Source organism: Schistocerca cancellata, chromosome 6, assembly GCF_023864275.1.
Source record: "Schistocerca cancellata isolate TAMUIC-IGC-003103 chromosome 6, iqSchCanc2.1, whole genome shotgun sequence".
NCBI classification, from domain to species: Eukaryota; Metazoa; Arthropoda; class Insecta; order Orthoptera; family Acrididae; genus Schistocerca; species Schistocerca cancellata.
This window is the reverse complement of record NC_064631.1, coordinates 499,858,593-499,878,373: the sequence shown is the minus strand read 5'-3', so window position 1 is coordinate 499,878,373 and position 19,781 is coordinate 499,858,593. Positions and strand designations below refer to the sequence as shown.

Below are 19,781 nucleotides of genomic sequence, written 5' to 3'. Positions count from 1 at the left end.
GCAGTAGTCTGGACACTACTGACCACAGCAGAAAGCACATTCAGCTGTTTGTGAAACGCACAAGCTCCTACTGTGTCCGCACAGAGCGCACACACACACACACACACACACACACACACACACACACACACACACACACCCTACCCTTTCCAGTATTACTATAATGTGCTACAGAGTGCCTAACAGTTACAAAAACACGAGAACAAGCCTCTAAGTGAGAAAAAAACAAAACATCCATATAATTTAAGAAATATACTACTAAGAAGGCAGAGAAGAAGCTGAATATGTAACCTGCCCTTTCCAGAATTTTACCAAACAGCAGTAGGAGCCTGACAAAGTTTTACTCATGTATGTGTTAATGCTGAACCCGAGTGAGCAATTTAAAAATGAAATTACAGCTTGAAGGTAATACACACAAAGTACTTTACAAAATCTAGTTGAAGACTACTCCTCACCGCTCACTCACTCTCCTCCCTCCTTAAGAATGGTGATGACTGGAAAACAATTCATCTCCTGAGTGAAAGAATGTAATGTCGGGTAACCATAATTGAATATTATTATTAACTTAAGTGAGATGGCATTAACAATTTACAAAGTTGTAGTTGTTCTGAGGAAGATGGAGGGTAGAATTTAGAAACAGAAAATAATGTTACCTCTAATTGTCTTGTATGGTGGTATTCAAGTGTTGAGGCAAAGTTCATAAACCACAGACCTTGCCATTGGTGGGGATGTTTAAGTGCTTCAGCGATACAGATGGCTGCACCGTAGGTGCAACCACATTGGAAGGAGGAGGGGGGGGGGGTCTGTTGAGAGGCCAGACAAACGTGAGGGTCCTGAAGAGGGGCAGCAGCCTTTTCAGTGGTTGCACGGGCATTAGTCTGGATGATTGACTGATCTGACCAACCAAAACGGACCTGTTCTGTCGGTATTGCGAATGGCTGAAAGCAAGGGAAACTACAGCCGTAATTTTTCCAGAGGGCATGCAGCTTTACTGTATGGTCAAATGATGGTGTCCTCTTGGGTAAAATATTCCGGGGGTAAAATAGTCCCCCATTCGGATCTCCAGGCGGGGACTACTCAGATGACTTCCTCAGGAGTAAGAAAACTGGCGTTTATGGATAGGAGCATGGAATGCCAGCTCCCTTGATCTGGCAGGTATGTTAGACAATTTAAAAAGGGAAATGGATAGGTTAAAGTTAGATATACTGGGAATTAGTGAAGTTTGGTGACAGGAGGAACAAGACTTCTGGTCAGGTGAATACAGGGTTATAAATACAAAATCCAATAGAGGTAATACAAGTTTAATAATGAATAAAAAATAGCGTGGATAAGTTACTACAAACAGCATAGAGAACGCATTATTGTAGCATAGACACGAAGCCCACACCTCCCACAGTGGTACAAGTTTATATGCCAACTAGCTCTGCAGATGATGAAAAGATTGAAGAAATGTATGATGATCTGAAAGAAATCTTTCAGATAGTGAGGGGTGCGAAAATTTAATAGCCATGGTGAACTGGAATTCGATAGTAGGAAAAGGAAGAGAAGGAAAAGTAAGTGAATATGGAATGGGGGGTAAGGAATGAAAGAGGAAGCTGCCTGGTAGAATTTTGCACAGAGCATACCTTAATATAGCATGCACTTTGTGGAAAAGGCCTGGAGACAATGGAAGGTTTCAGGTAGATTATATAATGGCAAGACAGAGATTTAGTAACTAGGTTTTAAATTTTAAGACATTTCCAGGGGCAGATGTGGACTGACCACAATTTATTGTTTATAATCTGTAGATTAAAACTGAAGAAACTGCAAAACAGTAGGAATTTAAGGAGATGGCACCTGGATAAACTGAAAGAAACAAGAGGTTGTAGAGAGTTTCAGAGAGAGCGTTAGGAAACGACTGACAAGAACCGCAGAAAGAAATACAATAGAAGAAGAATGGGTAGATCTGAGTGATGAAATAGTGAAGGTAGCAGATGATCAAGTAGGCAAAAAGACGAGGGCTAGTAGAAATCCTTGGGTAACGGAAGGGATATTGATGAAAGGAGGAAATATAAAATGCAGTAAATGAAGCAGGCAGAAAGGAATACAAACGTCTCAAAAATGAGATCGACAGTAAGTGCAAAATGGCTAAGCAGGGATGGCTTGAGGACAAATGTAAGGGTGCAGAGGCATATATCGCTAAGGATATAAATATCAAGAGCTTATATGGAAAACCAGTTCTAAGCAAAGAAGGGAAAGCAGAAAGGTGGAGGGAATATATAAGAGGATCTATACAAGGACGAAGTAGTAGAGGGCAATATTATGGAAATGGAAGAGGATGTAGATGAAGATGAAATGGGAGATATGACACTGCATGAAGAGTTTTGACAGAGCACTGAAAGACCCGAGATGAAACGAGGACCCAGGAGGAAACAACATTCCATTAGAACTACTGATAGTCTTGGGACATCTCATATGAGGTCTAAGCTAATGTCTGACGATGTGAATATTGACTCTTGAGCAAAAATGTTTGACCACCACTGCATTAAGGATCGTTCCACATCAAATTGCTTAATTTTGGAACATTTCCTGCTTTAAAATCATGGCTTTCTATGAAATTTTATGTCAACATTTGTACATGCCCCCATAAACATCGTAAAGTTTGGATGAACATTATTCATCTAAACAAACTGGTAGAGGTACGGCCATTTGTTTGACTACATGTGCAACTCTGCACAGAGCGAGCATGAATTTCTGGCGACTGAGCTGTTATATCTTAGGAAATATTTTGTTGAATGAAATGAAATTTGTCCACTTTGTACAACTTTATACAGTCTCTTAATAACAATAATAATGAAAAGAATTTCACGTGCCATATCCAGCCAGAAAATTTTAGACAAAAGCGACTGAAAAAGTTTTAGACTTGGTTTCTTCTCTTATCAGGGACAAAGGGTACGATGAACATGAAACTTGGCATGTAATAACCTAACAACGCAAGGTTCTCAAATATAAAGTTTCATTTATGTACCACTTTCCAACACAAAATTAATGAAGTGTTAAGTTTAAGGTCTTGTAAGAAGGGCAACATTGTAGTATTTTTACCAGATTTTTACAAACCTTTCCAAATATGGCTCATTAGAAAGACTATGCTTTTGACCACCAAAGTATGATTGTCCAACAATGGCTAATAATGCTAGATAATTTGAATCAAAGTTGGGTGTGAAAATAAAAAAAATTGGATTCTTATATCTCTTAAACATATGCTGAACATGGAACTTAGTATGCAACAGATTGGCTTCAGACCCAATAAAGCAGTCCCATCAGTGGCCTGCCAGCCTTCCTCAGAGACAGGGACGAAAATTTTAACAGAAAAAAATTGGTCAGTAGCACAAGGCAGTGCACATAAAAATTAATTCACCTATTTTCAACAATCTACAAAGTTTTTGAAAAGATTATATTTGTGTAAAGGTGAAAATACCCCTATTCAACACTTCTTTTACAGATACCATTTTCTATTTAAGCTTCAAAACCAGTCTCATTCCAAACAATGTATTTTAATCCATGGTGCAGGGAGGCCTTGATGAGATGACTTGGACTGAAAGTGGTTTCCCTTTGACCATTTGTTCATCTCAAAGGTATCTTAAATATAAGTAAATAACTAATTAATAATAAATACATTTGAATATATTTTAATAAATTTAATTATTATATAAGTGATGAATTCCTGAGCCTTATGTTATCATGAACATTACCTATAGAACGTGCAACTATGTAATCAACCACACTTTACGTGTAGAATTTTAACAACTCATTTTTGCACAAAATCAGACTATAATGCAAATTACATACCCTGTTATCAGTGCTTTCAGCATGGTGAACCTTGCATCATCCTGTAAAAGAAACTTTCATAAATACATCTTTTGTAGGAACAAAAGCAAAGATCTTAACTTGAAAAAATAGTTTTCAATAACTATAATATATGAGGGCAGGCTGGAAAGTAATGCCTCCTAATTTTTTATGTGAAAACTCTTAAAGCATTTTAAATAAAACAAACATTATTGACATTCTGTATATCTATTATTCAAGTCTATATATTTATTTCTCAACATATTCACTCCTGCAACCAACACTTTTCTCCCACCAAGACATCAGTTTGTTGATACCATCATTGTAGACTGCCTGACTTGGTTGATGGAGTCAAAACCTCACCTCTCCTTATATCGATTAATCACTATCAAAACAATGTGCTCGAAGATGTTCTTTAAATTTTGGGAACAGATCAAAATCGGACAGGGCCAATCAGAAACTGTTTGGAGTATGACTGTGATGGTGGATGCAAGGCATCTGACAGTTCTAGATGTCTCTTCATGTGTGTGGTCTGGCATTGTCATGCTGAACGAGAGGGTGCTACATGTGTGGATGAGCTCTTTGAATCCCAAACTCAATTAATTACATTGAGCATTCTTTCACACACTGACATAGTTAAGTTACACAGCAGAAGATGGCTGCAAATATGTAGACATGAAGAATAAAGATGTAGTAATGTTCGTTTGATTTGAAGAATTTTCACAAAAAATTTGAAGGCATTAATTTTCAGCATGTTCCCATATACAAATATGACAATGGAATTTCAAGGACTGAAATCATAAAACAAAAGTTGAGAATATGGGTTGCATTAACATCAGTTAACTGACGACACTGTCAGACCTGGTGGTCTAGTGGTGAAGTGCATGCCCGGAAACAGAGGTCAGGGATCGAATCCCAGTTAGACAACAGAAAGTTTCAGTCTGGATTTAATTTGGCCTCCACCTTTGTCAGATGTAAGAGTTGTCAGGAATAATGTGTGGTTCATATTCCATGTTAAACTTAAGTCTATTTTCCCTGGTTGGATAACTGGGATAGTTCATGGGCATACAAGTCACTGAAGAGCAACTTGCACCTTATTAAATTAAAGGTCTAACACAATTTTTTTCTATTAAGTTGCTGGAAATGTCGAAAGGAAGTTAGGAGTATGGGAAGAGAGACAAAAAGGAAAGAAGAAGAGCAGTGAGAGGCATCTGAAAGTGAAAACCAGAGTTAACCATTTGCTGATGCATATGAAAGTATAGTAAGAAGTACAATAACAGCCAGTAAAGAATGGAAATCTCAAAAGGTGAGAGAGAAAGTTGCACTGTAAATTTAAAATTTTATTTACTACAGGAAAAAGTGAGGAACGTAAGAAGAAAACGACACACTATAAATTGAGGAAAGTGAGTAAAAGGCAGGATGTGGGTACCAGCCTGTACACACCATGTGGTATGTGGGGAACCACATAAACACATCCAGGCTGGCTGGCTGACCAGCTCTTGTCATTAATTGAGGAAGCAGACACAATCCAGGTCATGATCATCTCTCAACATCTGGGAAGTAGCACATTAACAAACTTAGCTACCCAGGTGGGTCCCAAAGAGTAGGAGGAAAGAAAGGGAAGACTGAGAGACACCATAATGAATTCTGTCTTATTTTTTCCAATTGTAGCTGAACAAACGACCTACAAACCACGGACCTTGCCTCAGCAGAATGGCTTGTGTGCGCCTCAATAATACTGACAGCCTTACCATAGGTGCAATCACATTGGAGTGGTGACCGTTCAGATACCAGACAAATATGTGGTTCCTGCAGAGGGGCAGCAGCTTTTTCAATAATTACAGGTGCAACAGTCCTGGCCTTGTGACATCAGCCAACAGGACCTTGCTGTACTGCTACAGCACACAGCTGAAAGCTAGGAGAAAGCAGTTGAATTGCAAAACTCCTTTGTGGCACGAGTCAAGTCAGTGGCAAGCAGGCAAAGAGCGTGCATCTTGTGAACTGAGTCAAGAAGAACTGCAAAATTACACAACATAGCCTTGGTTACAGAAGTAATGTGGCTTACTATCCACGGCATGCTTTGGTTAGCTCTGCACTATGAAAAACATTTTATCCTTAGTCATTTGCCTAGAAAGGGTCCTATCCAAAGTGCTACAAGAAGACTGAGTATCTTATTTTACTGAACTGAAAAGCAGCTATCTTCTTTAACAAAAGTCAGCAAACTCTGTTGTGTTGTAAAGTACGTAATCATTTAGTGAGCACAAGTTTTAAGCTACTCCACATAGTTTGTAAAACTGAACAGTTAAAGTTTCATCAAAGTACAATTACAAAGAGAAGTTTTATAGTATTTAGTTCAAAGATTTTTTTTACTGGAATAATAGCATTTGCAATTTCCTGTGTCATGCAGTTACTAGTGTTTCACATTTTGTGTTGCACCTTCAAAGTGTTCGGCATCTAACTGTGCCCACTGATAGATTAGTTTCCGAGTCCCTGTGCTAATAGTTGAGCAGAATAACAGCAATTAAGAATAAGAACTGGCTATCAAACACACACACACAAACACATACATACACACACACACACACACACACACACACACACACACACACACACACACACACACACACACACACAAGACTGCAGTCTCTGACAACTGTAGCCAGGCATTAATACTACTCCTGTGTAATTCAAGTCAAATTACTGGTACATTACTTGCTAAACTGTGCTACAGTCTGGTATCTTTTCAGCAAAACAGTAGTTCAAGTGAAGTTAATGTCAATAGTTAACTTTCTCCACGAATCATGATAGTACTAGGTACAACTTTGCCTAATTAGACTGGTGACACTCTTTATGTAATTACAGTGTACTCGATTGCTAATAGAACCTTGGTTCAATTCCAATTTACCTTGTTACTGCTTTCTTTCAATAGAAATCTTCAGAGAAACAAATTAAGCCCAATGCCTTTCCATTACACTCAGTCACAGACATAAAAATAAAAATCATTTCACAGATGTAACATTATCAGCATATTACTATTTTAATAGTATCTGGTAGTGTTACACAATTTTCTTGGTGTACCAGTACTGTATTATTTCACGTTCAGTTCTTTACTATGGCATTGTGCCATACGTGTCTTAAGATGAAATAAATTGGATGCCTCTGTGGAAAAGATAAAAAGAAGCCAAATTTCTTTAGCAAACCAACAAAAATAACTTAATTGCTCTTCAGGACATTTAATATCTGTTTATAGTTTCCATTTTAATTCCACATTATTAGTAATAAAGTATTGGTCTTCCATAATTATGTGACTTCTAATTCACTTGATAGCTTCCTGTCGCGGAAAGCTGTTTTGTTTTCATTTGACGTGAGAGCTGTAAATAAACAGAAAACAGCAAAACCCGCGAAACATTAACATTGGTTACGTAGACAAAACCCCTCCCCCACACCAGCTCTCTCTGCTCTGCGCATGTGTGAATCTGGCAGCTTGGACCCGCTAGCATCTGGCTGCTTGCTACTACTGCTTACGTAGCTAACAGCCACGCTTCAAGTAGTGAGAAGTGGAAGGAGGTGTCGCTCATAAGCGACTCCAGCTCTGCGCATGCATGTGAGCACACAGGCAACTGATCGATCTATACTAACATAAACAGTTGTGATTTTACACTAACAGGGTTTCTACGCAGACAAGGAAAAAAATACCGGATTTTTCCCAGTTAAAAATACACTTTCTCCTGGATGAAAACACACTTTTCCTGTGTTATTAAGTGACCGTATATTTTCCCTTAGTACTGTAAAACTTATCAATCCTTTGAATGGTTATGTTTTTATACACGGGCATAAAATTTCCCAGCAATGTAAGAAACAAAACTCGGGGAAGGAAACTCCTTTTGGAAAGATTTCTGATGTGCAGCATATTTTCGTATTACGAAAGTATAAATTCGAATTCCACCAAACACCGCATGTTACTTTCCGAACCATTGTAATTGAGATTGCAATGTGCTTTTGCAAGCCAGTCATAGCTCATGTCACGTGATCCCGCCAGGCAATGATAGCGGATATTCAGACCACAGGACACATGATGTCATCTAATAGCAGCATCACTGTTATGTAGCGTGGATACACAAACAGGAAAAGTTACTGTTTTAAATTAATATACATAGTTTTGCTACAAGAAAAGCAAAGCTTTCACATACAATGTTGATATTTTTTGCATGTGTTAGACTTAAGATATATCACACAAATGTGCCAGTAAAATTTTTAAGCGAGTCCAGTGACTTGACCTCAAAGTTTTCCACAAATAAATTAGCTACCACAGAGGAGAGAGAACTTCCCGTAGCACTACAGCAATTTGCTCATAATAATGACATGAAGGTCTGGTCTTCTGGGCTCAAAATACTTCTAAAAATGGCTCGTCATCAAACGCTCTATGATTTAAGAAATTCACCTTACATTCTCGCACATAGTTCAACTTGCGTAAAAGGAAATTTACTTTGAAAGTAACACTTTTCAAACCACCATTCGCAATATTTTCCCCGCAACCTGTTAGAAATAGGTTCGTTTCAGTGGGCGTCAGAGAGTTCCAGTTAACAGGCGCCACCACACTTTGGCAGCTGCAATGATGCAGGAAGACCGTATGTTAGTACGTGTAAAAAAAATAAAAGATCTTACATTATGTCATAAAAGAAAGACATCAGAGGATACTCCAAGAGCATCGGAATGTTGTGAACCATACTAAAATGGCACATTTAAAGTGCATACTTAAAAAGAGCACATTCATATGTCCAGATTCACAATGAAGTAAGCCTAGATCTGATATTAAGCTTTTCAGTGTGGGTTTCGGGATGTAAATTTTCTTGCAGTACCAGTACTGTATTAACTCATTTTTCTTTATTATGGCATAATGCCATACGTGCTAGAAGATGAAAAAGTGCACTTTAAATGCAGCGAGCAGTTGAAATTGGCCAATAATGTGGAACTAAACACTTCGTTTCAAACACATTGACTGCCTCAGGGTAAAAGATTAATAAAAACCAAATTTATTTAGCAAACCGACAAAAATAACTTCATTGTTCTACAAGGCAATTAATGCATGGCTGTCAGAGAAGTGGAAATAAAATAAAATCTGAAAGTAATAACGTATATTAGCCTAGCGTAATTATGTGAATGTATTAATTCACTTGATAGCTCGCAGCCACAGAAATCCCATTTTGTTTTCTTTTGACGCGGGAGCAGTAAACGAAGAGGAAACAGCAAAATCAATAAAGGTAAACACGGGTCACGTGGAGACTACACACTTCCCCACTATAACTCTGACTGCTCTGCGCATCAGCCTCCCCCGGATCTACAATATTTCCAAACCGCCACCCTCGCACCTTCCCTCGAGCGTTTGGAGATAAGACGTCAAAAATTTAAAAAATCGATTTTTCGAAAATATGTTCATTTTGTGGCGCACATCTGAAGAGTCTGATACATAAAACATGTATGTCTGAGGAAACTTAAGACATGCTATTTGGTCTTAAGTGTGCCAGAGTGCAGCGCCACCCCTCTTCACACAGCATTCTTCTATGACGCACTCAGTATTTCGCTCCGTGGATTTGAAACTTGTATATTTTGTACTGGATGCCATCAAACTATATTCATGACAGTGGAAATTAAAATGTTCTGTGGTGCCTCTCCTGCTCCCAGTCGCCCGGTTTGACATCCTGCCCCTCTTTTTTTTTTTTTAAAAAAAAAAAAACATCTAGCAATTAACACTGGATGGGATTGATGGGATTATTTGTAATAAAGAGAACAAGAACTCTTCAGAAAATTTGCACTCCCTGTTAGCTAATAACTTTCTGTTTTGGGTGACAAAATTAAATAAAGGACACATAAAACCAGTAGAGACAAGACACAAGCAAGACAGTACACATTTTTGCTACAGGTTTCATGGCGTGCTTTCCTTTCTGTCACAGAGTCTATTACCTCATCAAAGTTCGTCAAACGTTCTTCTACAAGAAAAATCGATATGTTACTGTCTAATACTGCGTAAGCTGTTAATACAAATAGTAGCCAAGACTGGGGTGGTTTCTCGGTCTGATTTCATCTGTTTTGTCACTGCCTGCTAAATAAAACAAAATAGGCTTTTCTAACACTGCAGAAATCGTAACACACCAAATAAACGAGACTGTTTTGGCACAAATGGTCATTTTTATAACATGACAGAATATAATTCACAAAGACAAACATAAAATGCCTATTAGGCCTACTACCAGCAAAAAGCTTTATGTCAGAAAACAGTTTCACATTTCATTCATATGCTCCAGTTTCTCAAGCATGAGATTGAAAAGCAGTAGTAGTCAGAGGATTTTTATATAAATTTGAAATCGTCATATTCTTTCCTAATTTGTGTGGTGTCCCCGTTTCTTCTCCTTCTTCCTCATTCTAACAAACAATCTTGTCATGACTAATTCTGGAACTATTCCTCCATTTGTAAAAATGTATTCACCGGTTAACTTCACTCACCCTGCCAGTATCACCGGTTTAGTTATACCTGATTATTCTCCGGTTAGGCGTTGTTATGTTCGTACAAACCATTTTCCGCGCTACTTCCAGAATAGAACTTAAGGGGCTGCAAGACTGGGACTGTACAACTGGCCCCTACTAGTGTTGCAATCTGGCCAAAAATTTTCTGACAAAATTTCATTTTCCTGGATACACCGAGAAATAATATGTAATCTTTCTTACCTGTTATTCCTGTTAGTTGTTTATTTCCACTCTGATAGTCTGAATCTATGAATTTCCCTAGTACTTATAACACTGATCATTCGCAAACCCAAACAACAACATAATCAGACAGCGAATGGCATTCACTCGTTCGTCTTTACTCCGCTCAGCTTATATAGCTTGGTCCCCTTTTGCCTGCAGGAAAGTTTATTTCTGGATACGATGAGGATTCCCCTGACAGACATCACGTACTCTATGCACGCACTCAAAAATCAACTTATGGTTTTTTTTTGCCATGGGACCAAACTACTTAATCTAACTTACACTAAGGACATAGGCGCTTTGTGAACAATGTTTTTTCTCCTCAAGAATTAAAACAATAAATAATATTTGTTTTTTCTTGAGTTTCTACCAGATGAAAAAATTCCTGGATTTATCCAGATTTCCTGGTTTTTCCAGGTGTATACACCCTGGCCTTATTCAGGTAGTTAAGGGAGGGAAAAATTTAATTCTGATGGGGCCTGAAATTTAGGAGACAATGAGAAGTAATAGGATATGGTCTGGGGGAAAGGAACAACAGAGGAAACCACCGGGTAGAATTTTGCACATAGCAAAACTTAATCATTGGAAACATTTGGTCATATGTGAAAAAGACATGGATACACCAGAAGGTTTCGGATGGATTATAACTGGTAATACAGATTTCAGAGTCTGATTTTAAACTGCAAGACCTTTATAAGGACAGATATAAACCCTGACCACAATTTATTTCATATTAACTGTCAATTAAGTCTGAAGAAATTGCAATAAAGTAGGAAATTAGGGAGTTCAAAGAACTGGAGGTCGCTCCAAATTTCAGAGGTAGCATTAGGCTTCATCAATTGATTGAAACTGAGGAAAGGAATAGAGTAAAAAGATGAATGGATAGCTCAGAGCTGGAATAGTGAAGGCAGCAAAGGGTCAAATAGATGAAAGCTTAGTAGAAATCCCTGGACTTCACATGAGATATTGAATTTGATGGAAGGAGAAAATATAATAATGCAGAAAATAAAGCAAGCAAAAGGTAATACAGATGTCTAAAAAATGACTGACAGAAAATGCATAAATGGCTAAGCAAGAATGGCTAGGGGACAAGTCTAAGGCTATAGAAGCATATAGAATGGCTATAGGAAAATTCAAGTGGCATTTGAAGAAAGTAGAAGCAATTATCTGAATATGAAGCACTCAGATGGAAAACCAGTGCCAATCACAGAAGGAAAAGCTGAAAGGAGTATATAGAGGGGCTGCACAATGGAAATGAACTTTAAGGCAGTTAAGTTTTATATTTTACTTTAAGAAATCAAGCAATGGAAAATCCAGAATGGAATGTTACAATATTGTGAAAAGGAAATTTGCTACCAACCATATAGAGGACATGCTGAGTTGCAGGTAGGGACAACAAAACGACTGCCACAAATAATAGCTTCTGGTCACTAAGGCCTTTGTCAGAATTAGACAGCATATTGTTACTTTCGATTTGCTGAAAAATTTTTGAACATATTCTCAGTGCAAATATAAAATTTCCTTGAGACAGAAAAGCTTCTGTCCACGAATCAGCAAGGTTGCAGAAAGTATCAAACTTGCAAAACTCAGCTTGCCCTTTTTGTCACACAATGTATTGCAAGCTATGAAGAGCAACAGGGCAGATTCAGTATTTCCACACTTCCATAAAGCATTTGATATGGTGTGTCACTGCAGACTTTACAATGGTATCAACACATGGAATAGTTCCCAGATATGTGAGAGGCTCCAGGACTTCATAAGTAACAGAATTGGGTACTGTTGGGAGTGCCCCAACAGGTTGGCAGCATACTGCTGCTGTCTGCTGATAATGCCATGGTGCATGGGAAGGTGGTGGTGAGTGAGTGTAGGAGGATACAAGACGACTTCGATAAAGTTTCTAATTGGTGTGATGGGCGGCAGCTAGCTCAGACCGGATTGCAGTCATGATGTTGGAGGTGTGCTTGCTTGTCTGTATGAATAGTGTGTATCTTTTGCTCCAAGTAGGTGTCTTAATTGAGCCTGTCTCGAGCTTAGTGTGTCTTATTTAAGGTAAGTAGAAATCTATCTTATCCTACATTGTTGATATTCCTACCTGGAGTTTCCAATGTTTGATTTCGTTAATGCTGATGAATAGGAAAAAGAAACCAGCAGTGTTTGGACACAGCTTAATAGTGTGCTGCTTGTACAGTCACGTCATGTAAATATCTGGGCATAATACTGCAAAGTAATATGAAATGGAACAAGCTTGTAAGGACTGTCATAGGAAAGGCAAATGGTCGACTTCAGTGTATTGGGAGAGTTTTAGAAATATTATTCACCTGTAAAGGAGATAGCATATAGGACACTAGTGTGACCTATTCTCGAGTACTGCTCAAGTATTAGTTATCTGCACCGAGTCTGGTAAAATTAACACATCGAAGAACTTCACAGGAGGGTTGTTACATTTGTTACCGGCAGGTTCAAACAATACACAAGTATTAAGGAGATGCTTTAGGAACTCCAACGGGAATTCAGGGAGGGAAAGCAACATTCTTTTTGAGGAATGCTATTGAGAAAATTTGGAGAACTGACCTTTGTAGCTGACTGCTGAGCGACTGTACTGCTGCCAGCATGCATTTCGCTTAAAGATAATGAAGAGAAATGCCCGTATGGAGGCATGTGGACAGTCATTTTTCACCTCACTATTTGTGGGGGAACAGGAAAGGAAATTACGAATAGTAGTACAGGTATCCTCTGCCACACACTATATGATCGCTTGTGGACTGTGTATGCACATGCAGACTTTGACGTACATAGAAAGGGAGGACGACACAGGTGAAGACGAGATGGGAGATACAGTACTGTAGAACTTGACAGTGCACTAAGACACACAAATCATAGAGTACATACCGTTTCATCAGAACAACTTATATCTTCAGGCAAGCCAGCTACAACAGAACTATTCCACCTAGTGTTCGAGATGTATGAGATTGGCATATACCCCCAGACTTCAAGAATAATGCTACAATTTCAATTAGAAAAGAAGCAGGTGCTGACAGATATGAATATTACCTCATTATCAGTTAAGTAAGTAATGACTGCAAAATAATGACATGAGTTATTTACAGAACAATGGAAATATGGGAAGAAGTCAACTTCTGAAGGTCACTTTGGGTTCTGGAGACATGTAAGAACACACTCGCCAAAACTGGCCCTACAGATTATCTTAGGAGATACATTAAGAAAAGACAAATCCACATTACAGTATTTGTACACAAAAACAAAGCTTCTGACAAAGTTGATGGGAACACACTTTTTCAAGTCCTCAAGACAGCAGGGGTCAGACATCATGTGACAGTTTGAAGAGTCTAGGGGGAGCAAGAAAGGAAAGTAATAGTTAAAGAGAGTAGCCTTTCCCGAATATTATTCGATCTGTTCACTAAGCAAGCAGTAAATGAAACCATAGAAAATTTAGAAAATGAGTTAAAAGCAGGGAGAAACAAAGGTTGACGCCTGCCAATGACTTAATCCTGTCAGAGTCAGCAAAGGACTTTGAACAGCAATTGAACGAAATGGACAGCGACTTAAGAGGAGGATATAAGATAAACATCAACAAAAGCAAAAAAGAAAGTTAACTGAATGTAGCCAAATCAAATCAGGTGATACTTAGAGAATTAGATTAGGAAAAGAGACACTAAAAGGTGGTGGTGGTGGTAGTGGTAGTAGTAGTAGTAGTAGTAGTAGACGAGTTTTGCTATTTGGACAGAAAAATAATTCATGATGGCCGAGGTCATGAGGATATAAAAGATAAACTTGCAAAGGCAAGAAAAGTGCTTCTGAAGAGAAATTTGCTAACACAGAATATAGGGAGTTAGGAAGTATTTTCTGAAGGTATTTTTCTGGATTATAGCCATGTACAGAAGCAAAATGTTGAAGATCAACAGTTCACACAAGAAGAGAATCTGAACTTTGGAAATTCTGTGCTAGACAAGAATGCTGGAGATTAGATGGGTAGTTCATGTAACAAATGAGGAGGAACTGAAAGGAATTGGGGATGGGGGTGGAGAGGGAAGGGGGAGAAATTTGTGGCACAGATTGTCTAAAAGCCAGGATCAGTTGACAGAAATTGAGATATCAAGGAATCAAATTTAGGTACACGAGGGAAGTGTAGAGTGGAAAAAAATATATAATAATAAATATAATAAGCATGTGCAATGGGTGTAGGTTGCAGCAATTACCTGGAGATGACAAGGCTTGCATAGGATAAAGTAGCATGGAGTGCTATATCAAACTGGTCTTCGAACTGTGACTACGACGACACCAACCGCTTAACAAATGTTTAAGAGCTTTGGAAAGCAATTCAGACAGTTACTCAGCCAGCAGAAGGCATTATAGAAGAAGCTACCAACTGCACAAATGGTCAGACTGGGAATGCGTACTTGCCGTTGCATACCTTTTATGAGTCAAGGTATTTGTTAAATGTAAATAGCTACACTGTCAATAGTTCTTTTTCAGGCACTGTGCAGTGGATCGCAAGCTCCCTTCACAATGAAACGCACATTAATACCTTGTGTAAGTTTACCTCTGCCTTGGATAAAGGTAATTATGTCTTGTCGGAGTGCAATAACTTCTTTGTATGTTTTACACTGACACTCACCGAATAATCACTAATTGCAGTAACCCAATTAAGAAGTTTCTGTGTTAGCAGGAAGCCATTTGTAGATGGAGTAAACTGGACTACTCCTCCAGATTTCACATTCAAATGAAACCGATACATAGGCATTATCAGAGCAGTTTCCTACTATTTACTTAATTGATGGTGCTCCCAATTACAAACTTGACTACAGAGAACAATGTAATTAGCAAGCACTACGCTCAAAATCAATTAAAATATTCATCTGTGGTTGAAGCCCACTTTTTGTCTGTGTGAACTTCCTAATATATAACCTACTGATTATCCAAAGGATCACACTTTGGTGTAACTTGAATATTCAGATTATAATGGCCAGTAGTAACAACAGTTATCGGTTCATCTGACAGGTGGCACATATGGCCTTCCCAGTACTAGTCAAGAAATCTTAACTACTGGGTACCAAATTTGGTGTCTTCACATTTGTCACTTCAACTGACTTCAATAGGAGGCTTCAGTCATAGCTCAGTAATGTGTTCGTCACAGCTGACTATGTCTGTCAGTTGCACCAATGAAATAATCCCCGTATTTCACAACATGTCTAACCCGAGCATCATTTCTGCAACTAGTCAGTCTGTAAAGCCTCAAGCAACACTAATTTTATATTAGTTATTTTGGTGATCGTGTGACAATTTAGAGGATGAACTGCCATTTCCATGCCCCCCAGAGAAACAATATCAGAAGACATAATTCAGTATTTCAGTCTACTCAGCGTTCCTTTGTTTCGGTGCCAATATGGTCACTGGGTGATTGCTTAGAGGGCACTGGTCTTTTTACTGATTTAACATAGGAACCAAACTGCTTAAGATTTTCTGTCTTATCAGTAGTAACATTTTACTTCTTAATTCACTGATGATCCACACGTGGCTCCCCTAATGCTGATTTTAGTTTCATTGATGTCTGTTTTTCTACAAGACTTAGAAGTCTTTTAGTGGAGCTCGATTTGCTTTCAGAGCAGCTTTCTCAGGTGCTGTTGAATCACAATGGGTCTTCTGCATCCATCATAACACTATCTACACCACTGGGGAAAAAAATTAGTGCATCCTTTTAAAGATTTCCAATTCACTCAAGATATATTGTTGCAACAGTGCACATCAAGTACACAAAAGAGTACATTTACAGACAAACAGCACAAGCATGGTGATACATCCGTATTGGTACCTGGTGTAGCCTCCATGAGTGGCAATGCTGGTGCTGACTGGCATCTAGTCAATCGTACAGATGGCAAATACTGTCCTGGGATATGTTATGTCATGCCTCTTCGGCCTGTTCACCTAGTTCTGTAAGAATTGTTGGCTGACAAGTCATACGAGTCACTTCTGATTCCAGTACATCCCATATGCGCTCAATCAGAAACAAGTCCAGAGATTGTGCTGGCCAGGGAAGCTGCTGCACATCTTGCAGAGCATACTGAGTTTCGTGGACAGTCTACAGGCATGTGTTATGCTGATGTAGGTGAGCAGCACCCTGTTTTAAGAACAGAAAAAGGACAGGTGGAACATGTTCTGCATGTACCAACCGCTGGTTAGCATCCCCCTCTAGAAACACCAAAGGTGAACAACAGTTGTAGCTTACTGCATCCCAAACCTGAAGGCCTGGGGTGGGCCAGTGTGTCTTGGATAAACACACTATCAGACAGTACTCACCACATCTACACTGCACGCACAAACAACCATCACTTGAATGCAGGAAGAATCTGCTTTCATCACTGAAGACCATGGTGTGCCATTCCATCTTCCAAGTGATCCTCTGAGAACGCCAGCTGAGCTGTGCATGTCGATGCTCTGGCACAAGGGGAAGACAGGCTTGAGGTGGGCATGCCCATAGTCCCACTGCTAATAACCTGTATGCAACAATTTATGTTGACATGTCTGGGCTCACTAGCTCTCTTATCTGTGCCGTGGTAGCTGTACTATCTGCCATTGCTGCTCTCACAATACAACAATCCTGATGGGCACCTGTGCCACATGGAAGTCCAGAACTTTGCCTTTGGGTGTGAGAATGTTCATGTGACCACTGATACCAGCATTGTTGGACAACTGCCACAATATATCCAACTTGTGTGGCAATTCTCCAAAAGGACTATCCAACCATTTGGAAGGCTACAATTTTAACCCTTTTGAACTTGTTCAGTTGGCTGTAGTAAGTATTACTTTGTCTCCATTTCTTGGTTGCCTGCTTGCTTCACATGTCTGCACCACACTGACCCTTCTGGCTGTGAGCATTCCCTATTAAACGGCAGATACAGATAGTGCTCTGGATGGTGCTATGCCACAAGCTACCTGTTGGCAGACTATGTTTAAGTCATTATCAGTACATTCACTATTCCCCAGATGGCATATGCCACCATTGGATCAATCCAATGTCTTCTTTCCAGGTTTATTATTTTTTTTCCAGCAATTTACTTGTACATCCTGTAAGAAACCTTGCAAGAGACACTGACTGCTGGAAGATTAACTGATAACCACTCATCTGTATAGACTATTCTGTGCACATGTCTACTATCATGCGGTAATAAAAAACTTTTTCAAGTGTAACATGACAGACTTTTCACAGTGAAACACAAAACAGAAGAAAGGAAGGTAAGGAAAGAATTTGTAATGATGGATGGATTATAAGTAAACAAATTCCAACTTACAGTGCGAACAAAAATAGCTGACCCTATATCAAGGGGTAGAGATGTTGATAAAGCACCCACTTCTTGAGCAATTCTCATCACTTGCTGTGAGGATGGAGGCAGAGCCTTTTTAAATTGGCTGCTGAACAAATGTGCTCTTGGGCCTTCCACTAAAAAAGAAACAAATGAAATTACCTTAAACACTTCAAAGCAAATCGGGAAAAATTAAGTTTCCAGTTTTGAAGTAATAAAGAAAAGTTTAAATTGCAGTAAAAAAATATGGAACATTATTGTAATGTATAGATGATATCAATGAAAATCTCTTAACTCCCTATGTATGTGAAATCATCATAATTCCAGTAATGAGTAACTCCTTTATCAAAGAGAGATCTTCAAGCACATGGATTTGTCAAATCTGTTTTTAAGCATTAAGCAATATTATCTGTATCACTATTTTTTTAAGAAACCATTTTTGCTTCTTCTGTAAAATTTAAGAAAATGGAGTTACAAGGTTTACATTGCCTACAATCGATATGCTTGAAGCAAAACACCTAGAATATCAAGATACCATAAGTCTGCTATTATATTAAGTGAACATTATACTAGTACATAACATATTTTAATTAAAATTAAAATAATCTTAAAAACTGGTTTTATGTTGCTTAGTAAAAGCATTAGGTTTCTCTAACCGAAGGTATACTGGACGTACTACATTAAAAAATAAAACATCCTGCAACACTGATGGTTTCCAGGTAATATAATTAAACAGATTGTAACACAACAGACTGTCCACTATCTAATGTTAAAAAATGTTTCCTTGAGTAGACAAATTTACCCAAAATCCTTACACAAGCCAAGGTTGACAAATATGACAAAAAATATTAATATAACTTATAAAATAAGTGGTCACATACAAAATTGTTCTAACGAATTAGACCAACTGAACCTCTTGTCTATGACTTCCTGAACCAAGTGCTTAATGTCATGGAAAGTAATGAATAATGCTACACATCTTTTTAATCAAAGTCTTTGGTTTGATCAAACATGATCATTAACTTTTGAAATGATACTGTTCTAGAGTTCACTGAGCAGCTAACAGTTTAAGCACATATTAAAACAATGGGTCTGTAATAGGCCCTTTGTTATTCATTGTATTTATAAATTTATATATTGACCACACAATGAAAAAATCTGGGCTGGAATAATAAAAATATGAATTAGGATAGATCACTACTTGTCACATAGCGATGGTGTTGAGTGGCATGCAGGCACACTGAAAGAAGACTGCTAGACATCATCAGTTATCGGACTATGACTTTCGTCAGAGGTGTACAAAATACTCCTCCTCCCCTTTACCCCCATGGCATAATATACCTATACTGCACTTTGCAACCCACTGTCCTATCCCCACCATATCCCAACACACTTCCACAGGCAGCACTACTATGTCTATCCCCAACCCAACTCCATCCTTCACCCTCTTATCCAGTGCCTCTTCTGTACTCCCATTACCCCGACCCCACCCAAGATCACTGCTTACCACAGTCACACCTTGATAGCACTGAGAGGTGCTCACATCCATACCCTGATACAGGTCTAAAACATTACTGACTCACCTCTCTGAAGAATTTGTCGGACGCCTACCTAAGAGACAGATTGGTAACAAAATCCACCACAACAATGATTCAGATTCCTTCCCAGGTGTCCCCTTGGGGTAATATTCCTTCTAAGTAAGAAACTGACTCACAAGGAAAGAGCCAAGCTATTTGACATAACACAGAATACTTTGTTATGAGCATGAAAAATATGATCTCTGTCAATACAGTCTGATTAAAATTACTTGATAGCTGGTATTTCATGTGTCTTCCTCCAACCACAGTGCTCAACATCATGTCTGAACTGCTTGCCATTGCCAAACTGCCACAA

The 19,781-nt window shown here is 38.6% G+C and overlaps 1 protein-coding gene across 4 annotated transcripts in view; it reads right to left on the bottom strand.

Moving 5' to 3' along the window:
* LOC126190711 (baculoviral IAP repeat-containing protein 6-like) overlaps positions 1 to 19,781 on the bottom strand; it is a 146,109-nt gene that overhangs the window by 44,266 nt on the left and 82,062 nt on the right. For all 4 annotated transcript variants that reach the window (XM_049931182.1, XM_049931183.1, XM_049931185.1 and 1 more), the window contains 2 exons: positions 17,877 to 18,025; positions 3,829 to 3,869 (listed from right to left, as the gene is read on the bottom strand). In XM_049931182.1, coding sequence (XP_049787139.1) covers positions 3,829 to 3,869; positions 17,877 to 18,025 — 190 coding nt within the window. The remainder of the gene's footprint in view (positions 1 to 3,828; positions 3,870 to 17,876; positions 18,026 to 19,781) is intronic.